Source organism: Nilaparvata lugens, chromosome Y (genome assembly GCF_014356525.2).
Source record: "Nilaparvata lugens isolate BPH chromosome Y, ASM1435652v1, whole genome shotgun sequence".
NCBI lineage: Eukaryota > Metazoa > Arthropoda > Insecta > Hemiptera > Delphacidae > Nilaparvata > Nilaparvata lugens.
Genome location: NC_052519.1, coordinates 6,513,792 through 6,529,127, shown reverse-complemented (window position 1 = coordinate 6,529,127; position 15,336 = coordinate 6,513,792). Strand labels below are relative to the sequence as shown.

At 33.4% G+C, this 15,336-nt stretch overlaps 1 protein-coding gene across 1 annotated transcript; it reads left to right on the top strand.

Moving 5' to 3' along the window:
* On the top strand, positions 1-11,814 carry LOC120355122. Its single transcript, XM_039443443.1, has 2 exons — positions 1-187; positions 11,500-11,814. The coding sequence occupies exons 1-2, from the start codon at positions 98-100 to the stop codon at positions 11,812-11,814; spliced, it is 405 nt and encodes a 134-aa protein (XP_039299377.1). The 5' UTR covers positions 1-97.
* Positions 11,815-15,336: the final 3,522 nt, after the last annotated feature.

The window sequence follows — 15,336 nt, the reverse complement described above, 5'->3', positions numbered from 1 at the left end:
CCAATAAGCAGCGTAGCCCCCACGACTGTACAAGCGCACCTAAGTCAAAGTCAATCATCGTCCACTAAACAAGCTCAGCAGGCAAGTGGCACTGCGCATGCGCCTCAAGACGCCATCGCAAATCTACCAAACATCGTCGACTAAGATCCAGCCTGTCCAGCCTCAAACACTTAGCTCTACTCCTCAGGTAATTCATTATGCTATGCACCTACCTATAGGATAATGAGTTACACCTGGTCTCTCTATAGGAAACAGAAAAATATTTCAATGAAACAGACAACAAAGTACCTACCTCATTTATCACTAACCAATATAATTGAAACAAATAAGCTATGTGTAAGTTAGGCTCCTCAACAATAGAAAATAGCCCTTTCAGTCTCTTAATATTCATTTTTAAAGACACAAAGCTATTTTTAAAGCCAGTCATTCCTTATTATGCCATTCTCAAGTGTACAAAAAAAATATTTCATAATGCAATGGATAATCAACAAACATCCCATTAACTAGTCTATTTTCTGATATCAGAAAGTGATTGAAAATATAATTTTTGCTGAAGATAAAGTAATATATATAAATATTTTTTTTTCTTAGAATGCACTAATTATATTTTTTATCTTTAATACACTTTTTAGGGCCACATTCATACGATGAGAGTCTTGCATGCGTTAACAATTTAAGTGTATAATGTGCATATACATATTTATTTTAGTTTTCAGTTTATTTAATATACATATTAAATTTAATTAAGTGGAACCGCTATTCAATATTAAACTAATTTTTCAACTAATTATCAAATGATTCAAAAGATTATATTTTTTTTTAGTAAAACTAATGATATTACACTATAGGCTATTGTCCTGTGTCTACAGACACAAAGAAATCGTATATGAGAAATCGTATATGAGAAATCGTAACTTTTATTAACGTAGGCTCTCGAATCAACATATTATTTTGACGGAAAATAGGAAATTGTACTCTTTAATCTAAAATACTCCACAATTGATATTCTCTTACTTAAATCTGTCTCTATTATAATAATTGTGTACTGAGCTTACTGTAATGAGTAGATTAGAATACTACTGAAAACGAAAGTGATTAACTGATCTTTTAGTGCAGAGATCTATCTGGCAGTAGGCCTACGTATTTTTATCACAAACCTTGAATGACAAGTAACAGCAGTATTCTCAATAGTTGACAAGAAAATCGTATGAAATCGACCCCCCTCAGCTTTGAAGAAAAAAAATTATCGGAGATAAGATTAAATAATAGTTGCAATTCCATTCCATTCTCTCTAGTCACTCTTTCATTAGGCTACAGTTTTAAATGAAAAAAAACACTTATCATCTAATCATTATAATATATTCACAATCGTAATGGTGATTGTAATATTGATTTATGAAATATAATTATAAAACATACATAGTTCCGATTATTTATTATACATAGTCTAATTATAATATTCGATAGGATAATCAAAGATTTTTAAATATAATATTATTATTATATTATAATAAATCCTATAATATTGAGATGAATAAATATAAAGCAATAATTAAAGAGGTATATCTTTCTATATATATAATATTATATTATATTACATGAATATCTTTATACTAATGGAATCCTACCTTAGGTGTGAACTATTTATAATCGAAATTATAATGGCTGAAATATTACGTACTAACGTGAATAATGCATAGCTCCTTATAAGAAATAGGAGTATGCATCTTATATTATTTTAATTTGTATTTAAAAGTAATAAATAAAACTAAGTCTCTTTGCTTTAGAACAATGATATAGGATTACGGATGGGTATTGGTGCATAGATGTGTCGGCTCCGGTCATCGATGTTCTTCTCAAATTTAAACAATATTAAATTCCATATAAGTTTGACATAATAACTATCAATTTTATAACAATTTGAAAAATAAGCAAAGAATAATGATAATAAGATTATTCATGGATATTGCAGCGGTTTCCATATTTTATGTCATTTTCCATGAATTATCTATAACCCATGAAAAATGATCCTATGTATCATTGACAAATGTACCTATCACAGATCGTTTTTAAGATGCGTTGTTCTCTTTAGCGTTGGTTAGATAAGAGGAGCATCGGTTTCCGGATCTGTCGATCATCGATCTGTGTTTTGTCTATCGGTGCCCATCCTTCATAAGAATATCTTTGCACATTCTCTGAGCTTTCCACTTATCTATTATTATGCTATACTATGCTGAAATTCAAATTCTAATATCACAATCTTATCAATTAAAAATTCTGTTTACCACAGTCTTATCAATTAAAAATCTTATTGAGAAACAACCTACTTTATTTTGAAACAAATTTGAGAAAATATTTGTTCAAATCTCGTTGAAATAGTTTTTTAATAGTGTAATCATTTATTTTTAAAACTTTTATTACATTTACTGGTATATTATATAGTTACTGTAGTATATTAGGGCACTTGAGTATTCAATTGTGGTATCAATATAACTGAATCCAAGTAGCAGTTGAACTAAAATAAGTTTTCATTTATATTAGTATTCATTAGCCTAATGTCCGACGAGTTTATGGTTATCTTAGAAGGTATCAAACATCGTTTTAGCTGTATTGTACTGACTGAAGCATGGCTGAATGACGAGAGTGATCTCTTGGAAATCCCAGGGTATAAGCTACTCAGATCTTACAATAGCCTAAATCAGTGCGATGGTATAGTCGTATACATAGATAGTAATCTCACAGTAACATGTGATGAGCTCCAACTGGGTGGTCTGGCCACCTGTCTGTCTATAGATTTTGACTGGGAGGGAACTCCCTGTCAACTTCTTGCTGTATATCGGAGTCCAAACTCCAGCTTACCTCGATTCTTAGTAGCTCTCGAAAATCATCTCAATTCTTTAACAAATAGGAAAATGCTAATTATAGCCGGAGATCTGAATTGTGACATTTTAAATGTGTTTCCGGGTTCGCTGGAAGAGAAATACATTGATGTGTTGAACGAAGTAGGACTAACAGCTAGTATAGACAAGGTGACTAGGCCGGCCAGCGGTACTTGTATAGACCACTATTTTATAAGACTACCACAATCCTTTCAAGCCTCTACAATAATAGTTCAAACAGCTGTCACTGACCACTACGCAATATGTATGAATATATTCTCTAATAAGAAAACACAGCACACAAATAAGGATGAGTATTTTTCAAAGGTTGATTGGCAATCAATCAATAATTCTCTTTCTTTGCAGAACTGGGACTCAATTACTAGCGAAACTGACGTGAATGTGGCAACACGTCTGTTTACTGAAACTATCCAGAAAACTATAGAAACCAACACTAAAAGAATTCAGGTTACTGCAAAATATACAAAATTGAAGCCATGGATCAGCATTGGTCTAATTCAATCTATCAGGCACCGGGATAAATTAAAAAAGAAATTGAATAGACAACCCTTCTGTATCAGCTTGAAAAACGAATTTCTCCAATACAGGAATAGACTCCACTCTTTGATTAAACTTGCAAAATACAATTATTATAAAAACAAAATAGATGAAGCCTCCCACAATCCCAAAAAATTCTGGTCAACTGTAAATGAAATATCTGGAAGACCTACTCAGAAAAATTCTTTCCCTATAAATGAGCTTATACAGGATGGGCAAGCCACAGGACAACATAGTGTTTCAGATGTTAGTAATGGCTTCAACAAATTCTTCTCCTCTGTGGGGAGGTGTTTGGCTGATAGTATTACTCCCAGGGGTGAGCCAGCAGTAAACGATTCTTATCATGCTGTCGAGTCTCGGTTTGAGTTTCAATGTGTCACACAAGAAGAACTCAAGCAGGTGGTTGGCAGCATGAGGGGAAACAGCGCACCAGGCCATGACCGGATTCCTGCAAGAGTTATTAAAGAAAACGTGCTCTCACTCATACACCCTATTCACTATTTAATTAATTTGAGTTTACAAACAGGCAAATTTCCAGATGTACTCAAAATCTCCAAAGTTATCCCTATCTACAAATCTGGCCCCAAAACCAATTACAGTAATTACCGTCCAATCTCTCTTCTGGCAATAATTTCAAAAATACTAGAAAGATGTGTGAAAAACCAATTAATGCAATATTTGACAGAGAATAATATTTTATCAACATCACAATATGGTTTCCAAAAATCAAAAAATTGTTCAGACGCGTTTTTTGACCAATCTAAACATATTACTGAAAATATTAAAGTAAAAAATAAATTGATAATTACTTACCTTGATTTGGCAAAAGCCTTTGATTCTGTTGATAGGGAGAAACTCATGATAAAACTGGAAATGATTGGACTCAAACAGACCTCCTTACAGTGGTTCAAGAGTTATCTACAGGACAGGTTTCAATATGTCCAAATTAATGATAATATGAGTGGCCTGGAAAAGGTTGATTACGGAGTTGTTCAGGGAAGTACTCTGGGGCCTCTACTCTTTTTGATCTATGTCAATAACCTACCGCTGCTGAACATCAGCAGTAAACTTTTTTTATTTGCTGATGACACAGCGGTGGTTTCTACAGGTAGGCAGTGGGATGAGGCGTTCAAAAATGCAACAACCGACCTAGCTATGATAAAAAGCTGGTTCGACCATAACTGTTTGACCATAAATACGAGTAAGTCCAAGTACATGCCTATTGTAACCCGTGGTCAGCAAGATCCAGGCCCCAGAGTCATGAAACTTCACTCATGTGGAGACCCAACTTCAACCGTGTGCAACTGTGAAATCTTAGAAAGAGTAAACCAATACAAGTATATGGGCATAGTAATTGATTACAACTTAAATTGGAGTCCACACATACAGTTTATAAAGCAGAGGCTCCGAAGATTGCTGTATGCTTTCAATCAACTGAGCCAGGTACTGAGCTTGCAACATTGTAAGACTGTCTATTATGCTTTCGTTCAGTCTATCATACAGTACGGTATTCTCATCTGGGGAGGACTGTCACCTTCTCTCCTGGAGCCGCTTGCGGTGTCGCAAAGACAAATAATTAAAACAGCCTTGAACAAACAATACCGATACCCAACTATACAACTATTTTCAGAATTTCCTGTTTTAAACATAAGGCAATTGTATATAAAATATCTATTAATTTACCTTAAGAACAATAGTCATAATATTTTGCCAGAAATTCTCCATACCTATCCTACTCGGTATAGATTGAATTATGGATTTGCGACGCCGCAGGTGGTTCACGGAGTGGAGCTGAAAACACCATTCTACCTGGCTCAGATGGTATATCGTAATCTGCCTGCAGAGATGAGAGACTTCGAATGCAGTATTGCTGTTTACAAGCGTAAGGTCGAGAGGTGGCTCTACTGCCTGGGGTAGGAAATGTCTGAAAGCCTGCTTCATTCTGTTTATATGCACTAAAACCTATCCTTTATTTTTTCTTCTTTTTTTTCTTTAGCTCAGTTTGGTCAATTTTTGCTATCCTACTCCTTTTATATTTTTAAAAATTTTACAAGGAAAATCGCTCTCATAAGGATGAGTCCTGTGAGTCCGCTGGTCTCTTTTCCTTTTTTAAAACATGTCTTACTTTAGTTAAGTTATAAGTCTAGTTATAATGATTTAATTTTCCCATTTTCTCCCATATGGATCTGAGAAGTCCCGTTTTTTTCTTTAATTTATAGTTTCATATGTCGCTGTTCTGTTCTCTACAATCAATCAGACTTGTGTTGTTCCAGACTTGTGTTTTCATATTCCTTTCATTATATTGATAATAATTGGCTACCGAGAACTCACCCCTACACACAGACGTATAGTCTTGTAGAGGTATTCCAGTAACCAATTTTCAAGTGTCATATTTTTTGTAACTGTGCATTTTGGAATAATAAAGAATTTGATTTGATTTGATTTGAATTGAGATGAAGAATTGAAGGAATTTATATCTTTCGAATGCTTAGAATACAGTAGCCCACTCTGCTCCATGGTACATTGCATATAACTGGATGAAAGGATTTCTATAGGTAACTTATTAGAAATGTTTTATCTCTGGAATTTATATTGAGAGGACAACCTACAATATAAGTGCAGTAATCTACTGAGTAGCATTATTTTAAAATTTATAGAATTCTCGTATCTTCTTGTAGATATCTTCTTGATCTTGTGTAGATAGCCGGGGCATGTTGCACATTATATTACCTTTAGCATGCTGGCATTATGCCTGTGAATGTAACTATGTGAGTTAGATGTGTCTTATAATGATGACCTTATAAAAGAGATATAGAAAATTGTGTGAATCATCCAGAAGCTTTTCACCTTGGAGTATTCACATATTATTGTAATTATATGAAAAAGTCCAATTTTACTAAATTTATAGCTATCAAGAACTATAATTTTTAGTAATAATAATACCTTATTATTTTATCTACCAATGTGATTACATTAGTCTCATTTGCATTGTAAATAAATAATAAATGATAAAATAATAGAAATTAAATTCTGAGGTGCCCCATTGAAACGTGCTGAATTTTATTAAGTTGTATCATAGAGAAACAATAGCGTAAGTAGATATCCCATGGTATAGGGTGTTCATGTCGCAACTTTTACAGTTATCTCAAGCCGATTACTGTCGATTAGTGTCGATTTTTACTGTTTCGACCGGGTAAGAGTGAACGGCACAATATGAGAGGCTACCAGCGTCATAAAGCTTTACAGGAAAGAACTACGTGGAGTATCAGCTTGTGATAACAGTAAAAGTTGCGACATAAACGCCCTATACCATGGGATATCTACTTATACTATTGTTTCTCTATGGTTTTATAAGAAATGGTCATTACCATTGACAGCAAACTGTCTGCAGATGCAATGTGATAGTCATATTCTAAGGTGGTTGATTAATCATTCATGTTTAACTATCAATATGCTATTCCCCTGGGTGTAACAGCAATCAAGCAGCATTAAATATTCAACCCTTGATTGAGCTGAAAATCAATTTGGTTCAATGGACCATTAACAATGTGTTTAGATGGATCTATTAGATAGGTACTGAGTTGGCAAACTAGTTGTATCCTAGTGTAATATGTATCACATCCATTGCAAGTGATATGAGTACTACCCTACGTATATTTTTCTTAAAATTTCTTTTTTTTATTGAGAATGTGAGAAAATACAGAGAAACCCTAAAAAATGCTCCCAGATGAAACAATAGTTAATGTATGGAATCGATAATTTCATATTACAGATATGTCTGTATTAATTTCAATTGATATAACTGAGATGTGTTCACTTTTTGTGTAGTTGAGAAGTGATATTGTGGCAATTATTCATATTAAATGAAAAAGACTAAGAAATTGACAATTTCTTAGTATTTTTCATTTAATGAGATGTGTTCCTTTGAAGACTAAGTAAGATATACTTATCACACCTATTTATGTAGAATTTTGATGATTTTAGGGTATTATGCGTAATATTTATTCCACACGGACAATTTCAAGGAACTCCTTGATTTATTTTATATCCAATTTCAATGATTACGGAGTATTTATTCCAAAGAATAATACTACCTACATAAAAAATATGTTGTCTCATATTAGTATCGGATTCTGATTATTCCATGGTTTCCAAGTGATATTTTTATATAGGATTCTAATGGCTATGAGCATATCAATATTCTATTATCATTTCCCTGGAAATTCTAAAATATATTTATATTATGTGATCTAACGATTCTGAGGCATATAAAATATTTATTTCAGATTCTGATGATTTCAAACTTTTTCTGAGGGATATTCATATCATATTTTTATGGGTCCAGTGTATTCAAAGTGTATCTATGTGATTTTCTGATGATTTTGAGTATGCAAATTGTTCACTTTGTTGAATATGCATTGATGTTGTGGAACATCCTCATAATTGAAAAAAACACAGTTTTATTTTTGTCGAGCCCACATTTATTGAATTTTTCAGTATTAACAGAAATGCTGTTTTGTGTTAAAACCAACATAATTATCAACAGCATCAGAACAACTAAAGATGTGTTGGTTTCAACACGAAAACGCAGTTTTGTTAGTAAATTTGATAAATATGGATTTGGCAAAATAAAACGATAAGTATTGAAAAAGTGTATAATAAAACGTTGTTTTTAAATTCTGAGACATCTTTATATTTGATTTAACATAAAAACACTTTTTTTTAAGATTACGTCCTAAAGACTCCAGTCATGGAGTATAAGACAAGTCATGTTATTACATAATAATTCTAACACTAAGTAGTTCAACCTAGTTTAGGCTTGAAAGGAATTCTTGTGAACTATAAAAAGCTCTATCAACTAAATATTTTTTCATTTGTTTTTTGAAAATCTTCAAATCATCATTACTTTTCAAGATTTGAGGTAGCTTGTTATAAAATTTCCTACCAATATAATCTGGTTTTTGTTCAAATAACCTACTATTGTGACCCATTATATGATAATCTGCTCTGTTTCGCGTATTATACTCATGAACATCTGAATTCTGGATCACACCACTCGTTTTCACATGCATTACAACTTCATATACATACAAAGATGGCACAGACAATAGACCAAGCTTTTTAAATAAAGGCCTACAAGAGTCTAACCTATTCACTTTCTCTATACATCTGAGTGCCTTCTTTTGAATCTTAAACACCCTGTCCATATTCTGTTGAGATGAATCACCCCATACTAAAATAGCATACCTAATATGAGATAGTATAAGTCCATGGTAAGCAGTTAACAGTAGTTTTTTATCATTCAGCCTAGCAAGCTGCCGCAGGACAAATACCCCAGATGATATCTTATTACATATCCTCTCAATGTAAGGATGCAATGTTAATTTTCTGTCCAATAAAATTCCCAAGAATGCTACTTTCTCTTCTTGGTCTAATTCATTTTCCTCTACAAACACATTTATTTCTCTATCATCTACTGAATTATATTTACTTTTGAATTGTAGGAATTGACATTTCTTACTATTTATTGTTAATTGCCTTTGCTTCAAGAATTGAACAATTGACTGTACTCCAGTAAAAGCATTTATTTCTAGACTATCTAATAAATAATTGTTAAAGATAAGCGATGTGTCATCAGCAAACAACAGAGCTCTGTGATCTTTTAACTCTTTTGGTAATTGGTTCACATACAACAGAAACAGTAAGGGACCCAGAATTGAGCCTTGAGGTACTCCAGCCTGGACCTCCAGTTTTTGAGATTTAATTTTTACTATTTCATTCCCATCCACCTTGGTAAGCTCAACACACTGGTTTCTACCTATGAGATATGATTCAAACCATTTTAGTTCTATACCATTCACACCTACAGTTTTTTGTATTTCCAATAATATTCCATGGTTCACACAATCAAAAGCTTTGGATAAATCAAGAAATATTGCGGCTGCCTTCTCACCTGAATCTATTATATCTATTAGTCTTTCAACAAGGGATACTATTGCAGTCTTAGTAGATTTCCCTTTCTGGAACCCATGCTGTTCATCACATATGAAATTAATTTCTTCCAGGTGCATCAATAACCTATTTAAAACTACTCTTTCAAAAATTTTACTTATTACATTTAGAATACTAATGGGTCTATAATTTTCAACTCTTTCAGAATCACCGCTCTTGAAAATTGGCCAAATTTTTCCTTGTTTCAGATCATCAGGGAAAATACCCTGCTCTAGTGAAGTATTAAGGAGATGCAATGAAGGGTCCAGTAATTCATTTTCACATTCTTTTAAAATTTTGCTTGAGACCCCATCCAATCCTACTGTTTTTTTTTCTGTTATTCAAATTTTTTATTATTCTTGACAACTCATCTCTTGATAATGGATGAAATTTAAATACCTTTTCAATTGGCTCAGCATTTAATGTAGTTGTATTATAAGTATTAGTGTTCAGTGACTTTTGGAGATTATATGCAACCTGTTGATGATATTTATTGAAAAAGTTACAAATGTCTATACTATCATCCATATAATTTCCATGTTCATCGATTATCCTAGGGACATTAGTAACTGTATCTTTTTGAGCTGCTCTCCTATTTCTATTAATTACCTCCTAAACAGCAGAGTTAGAATTGGTACTAGTTGTTAATATTTCAGCTGTTTTCTTACACTTAGCTTTCCTCACTTCTTCTGCATAGTTTTTCTTTAGACACTTGTATTTAACTTCACTCGGAGCATCCCTCACTAATTTAAATTCCTCATAAGCTTCCCTAAGAATATTTCTTTGAGTAAGAATATCTTCAGTTATGCATTCATCTACTTTGTTTAATTTACTTTTTACTTTTACTTTTTTTATGGGACAGCATACACTAATGTGAAATCTTAGAGTATTAATGAATTGCTTATATTTGTAATTTAGGTTACAACTGTTATAAACACTACTCCAATTTTCTTGAAGCAGTTCCTGCTTCAAACAATTTATATTTCCTAGCTCATATTGCTGAATTTCTCTCACGAAAGTTTTTTTTCTGCTTGGATTCTGGCCCTGCAACTTAACATCTAAAATTTGATAGTTATGATCTGATAGATCTGAGCTACCTAACCTGACATTACAACCTTCTATATTTGTGAGGATATTATCAATAATTGTCTGTGAAGTTCGAGTTACTCTTGTATATTCGTGGACCTTAATTTCTAAATTATTCATATTAATAATATCTCTAATATCCTCTGTCATTTTATCCTGCCTGGCAAAATCGGTATTGAAATCTCCTACTACTATAACATTTGTGAAACGAGCGGTTGTAATTTCCAAAAGTGTATGGAGCAGCTCACAAAATTTTTGCCAGTCTCCATTTGGTGACCTATAGATACCTAACACTGCTACCTCAAATCGATCATCAATTTTTAACCTTAGTCCCGTCACCTCTAAATCCATCTCAACAGAAAATCTCTTAACAAAATCCAGTTCATAAGTTTGGGTATGTTTAGCATTGCTAGTGAATATACATACACCACCACTTCTATTAGCTATTCTACAGAATTCTGATCTCAGTGAATAGCCAGGAATCCTAACTTGATTTATTTCCTTTATTTTTAAGCCATGCTCTGTGAAAATAACAATGTCAGGATCCTCCTGTTTAAGAAATACTTCTAATCAGTCAAACTTCATCCACATGGGCTACTTTTTAAATTAATAAAACAATATAAAAATCTTGAAGCACCCTTCATTTTTTCAAAAACTTTAAAATAGTTCAACAACTAGTTTCGGTGATCACACCATCGTCAGGTTATAAAATAAATCTATTTATTCATAAATTTTATAATAGTTTTTAAAAATTGTATAAATCACACCATCGTCAGGCTATAAAATAAAATTTATAACTGATAAATAAATAAATTTATTTTATAACCTGACGATGGTGTAATCACCGAAACTAGTTGTTGAACTAGAAGTTTTTTTTAAATAAAGGGTGCTTCAAGATTTTTATATTGTTTTATTGATTTAATATTTATCTGATGATTTCATGATATACTAAAATATATTAATGTTGGAATTGTGATGATTGCAGGGTATTCTGAGGGATCAGAAGAGCGACTCACAGGACTCGGGACAGGAGTCATCGACAGGCAGCCTGAAACCGGCGCTGCCACCCAAACCGTTGGCGCCCCAGGCGGGAGCCAAGTCGACGCCTCCGCCGCCCCGCAGGCAGATGGTGCACTGGTCGACGGACCCTCCAGGCCAGGTCGACCAAGATGGCCCACAGGAGGCGAAGAGGCCGGTCGGCCTCAGACCGTCTGTTGACATCTCGGCTGACGCAGTTGACTCGGCTCTCAATGTGTTAAGGGGGGCTGTCTCCATATCTGCAAGGCAAGTTACATTTTAATTCGATTTTCATTTTTTATTTTTCAATTATAAATAGCTTTTGAAAAGCTCTCGAGTTCTAAATATTGCTATATTATTGAAACATTTAGGCCTATTTTCATATCTTAATTTCCAATGATACAATACATAGCTTTTAAACATCACATAATTTCAATCGTGCAATTGAAACATGTAGACCTATGCAGTACCTAGTTAGAAATACTAACGATTATAATTATGAATTAAGCGGTTCCTAAACATTCAATATTATTGTACAGTACGTATAGTGAGAGCCATGTTATAATGGCAGTAAAGACAGATAGAAGCTCACCGTTGCCGATTCTCTGCCTTCTAAAGAGGATAGCAGATACCGGCATATCTGATAATAATAATCAATCCTATACTATTGAACGAGCAATTTCTGTTTATATGTTTAGATGTTTGGATGTTTATAGATGTTTATATGTTTGTATTTCACCGGATCTCGAAAACGGCTTTAACGATTCTTACGAAATTCAGAACATAGTAGGTTTATAATAAACAGATTCGATTGCACTAGGTCTCATCCCTGGAAAAACTCTCTGAAGGACATTAAAAGGATAATCCATCCTTGGAAGAACAGATTTCGTCGTCTGTCGATAACAGGAGATGCGTGTGCCTGTGTGCGAGATCAGCTGTGTAATCATTCAAACAGCTTACCGTATCTCACGAGAAATATTATCTTGAAATTTTAATAGACTCTATCAAAATAATCTGATTTGTTGACATGACATGGTTTATCACTCGAAATTAGAGTATATCATAATATTCAAAGTTAATCATTATTTTACAGTTTTAAGTGATAAGTGAGTGTTATTTGTTATTCAATTTGGGTTGTAAACAATCTAAATTAGAACTTTTCTGTTTTTAAATATTTTGACTGAAAATTGGACATGAATTCAAGTGTATGAAACATAACCTACTTTTTGGACCATTTATAGTGTATAAATCAAAATTCGGGGAAGAAACAGTTTTGGGCTGTGCCTGTTTGTCCTTCCCCAATCATTTTGAAGAGTTGTGCTCTGTTTATCAATAAATAAATAACGAGCGAAGCTCGGTGCCCCGATATTTATATCTTATTCGTCAAGAATATATATTTTTCAATACATTTATATTTAATAATATATTTAATAATACATTTTTATAATATTGAAATTGAATATTTTGTTAATCAATTATAACTTATTTCTACATTCCAATAAACGATCTGACAACGTTGTGGAGCTAGAAAATCATAGCGCTATCTGCCTTATTCTATAATAGAGATGATAGTAACACCAATGTTCATGAAATTAACTGCCATTATCTGACATGAAGCTCCTGATTAGAAGGCACTGAGTGAAAATCATTCATTATTCACTTATTCAACTCTATGAAGCCTATATTGATATTTTCTAGTCTCACAACATTTGTTCATAGAATAGATTGAATAGTAGAAATTATTGGATTGAATTATATATATATATATATATATATAATATATATATATATTATATATATATATATATATATATATTGATAGTATATCAAATGCTATTCATAAAATTGCAGTTAAATTAAAATGAATACCTATTAGTAGACGGACAACGCCGAAACTACCGCCTTTTTTTATGACTTTTCCCCCCCTCCCCCGCACCCATCCTACCTTCCCCCCTTCCCCCCGCACCTCTCCCGCTCCTCTCCCGCCCCCGCCCCCTAAGAAGAACCTCTCTCTCTCTCTCTCTCTGGAAGAAGAAGAAGAAGAAGAAGGAGAAGAAGAAGAAGAAGAAGAAGAAGAAGAAGAAGAAGAGGAAGAAGATGATAACAATGATGCTCTCTCACTCTCACTCTCTCTCACTTTCTCTAGTTATGCTCCATTTAATCTATAGATAGTCACGGTCTATTTCAATTAGTCTATTACTGACAGATTTAAGTGAAATGTCCTTGGAAGTAGAAGATGGAGAATGAGAAACTCAATGACTCTAGTGCTGACAGATTAAAGTGAATCTATTTTGGATGTAGAAGAATGGAGAATGAAAAATCCAATGACTCTCCTGCTGACAGATTAAAGTGAATCGAGTTTGGAAGGAGAATGAGAAAAAGGATAGAAAGGTTACTATCAACAAGTGAAACGACAGATTTAACTGAAACATCTTACTTCCAATTGTGAGATTTTTACTGTGGAGAAGAAGAATGAGAAATCCAAGACTCTCCTACTGACAGATTTAACTGAAAAATCTTACTTCTAACTGTGTGATTTTCAACCAAAGTGAATCAAGTTTGGAAGGAGAGGAATGGAGAATGAGAAATTCATTTCATCTTACACCCAGATTTAACTGAGTCATCTTTGTCTAACTCACAGATTTAAGTGAAACAATAATCATATTCAAAAAATTTATCATGCTATCATAGAGAGAACAGAGAAGAAATAGTCACTTTCAAAAAGAGGAAAGGAGAAGAATAGGAAGAAGTATGAGAATAGAGAAGAAGTACTCGCTTTCTTTCAACCAAAGTGAATCGAGTTTGGAAGTAGAAGAAGGAGAATGAGAAATTCAATGGCTCTACTGTTGACAGATTAAAGTGAATCGTGTTTGGAAGGAGAGCTTCAACTGAAACATTTTTGTCCAACTGTCAGATTTAAGTGAAACGATATAATAACAAGCATCCGAAGAGAGGAATGAGAGGAAGAAGAGGGAGAAGTAGAGGAACGGGGAAGAATAGGAAGAAGTAGAAATGAGAAGTGTGTCTAACTGACAGATTTAAGTGAAACGATAATCACATTCCATCACGTACAATAGCTTCCAAAGAGAAGAATGAGAGGAAGAAGAAGTTATGAATGCATTCCGCTACAAGTCAAATTGCTAATTGCTTCTCTAGATCACGTACACACTATTTGCATGGTGAAATGAAACTTCCAGTGACAGGTTTTTTCTTATAGAAATAACAGAACTGATGCATGCATCTAACTGACAGATTTTAACTGAATCGTTATTCCTCTCTATGAACTTGTCATTACAGCAATGGTAAGTGGAAATCTAAAAACAACTCAAGTAATACTGACAGATTTAAGTGATTTTAAAATTTCAGCCAGCAACGCTACTCTCTCAAGTATCCTTCTCACAACATCATTTGTATGGAGAAATGAAACTTCCAGTGACAGGCTTTTTCTTAAGGAAATAACAGAACTGATGCATGCATCTAACTGACAGATTTTAACTGAATCGTTATTCCTCTCTATGGACTTGTCATTGCAGCAATGCTTAGTGGAAATCTAAAACAACTCAAGTAATACTGACAGTGAAGAGTGATTCAGTTAGCAAGCTTTGAGACATTTCTCACAACACCATTTGTATGGAGAAATGGAACTTCCAGTGACAGGTTTTTCTTAAGGAAATAACAGAACTGAGGCATGTATCTAACTGACAGATTCAACTGAATTGTTCTTTCTCTCTATGGACTTGTCATTGCAGCAATGGCAAGTGGAAATCTCAAAACAATTCAAGTAACACTGACAGAAAAGAGTGAT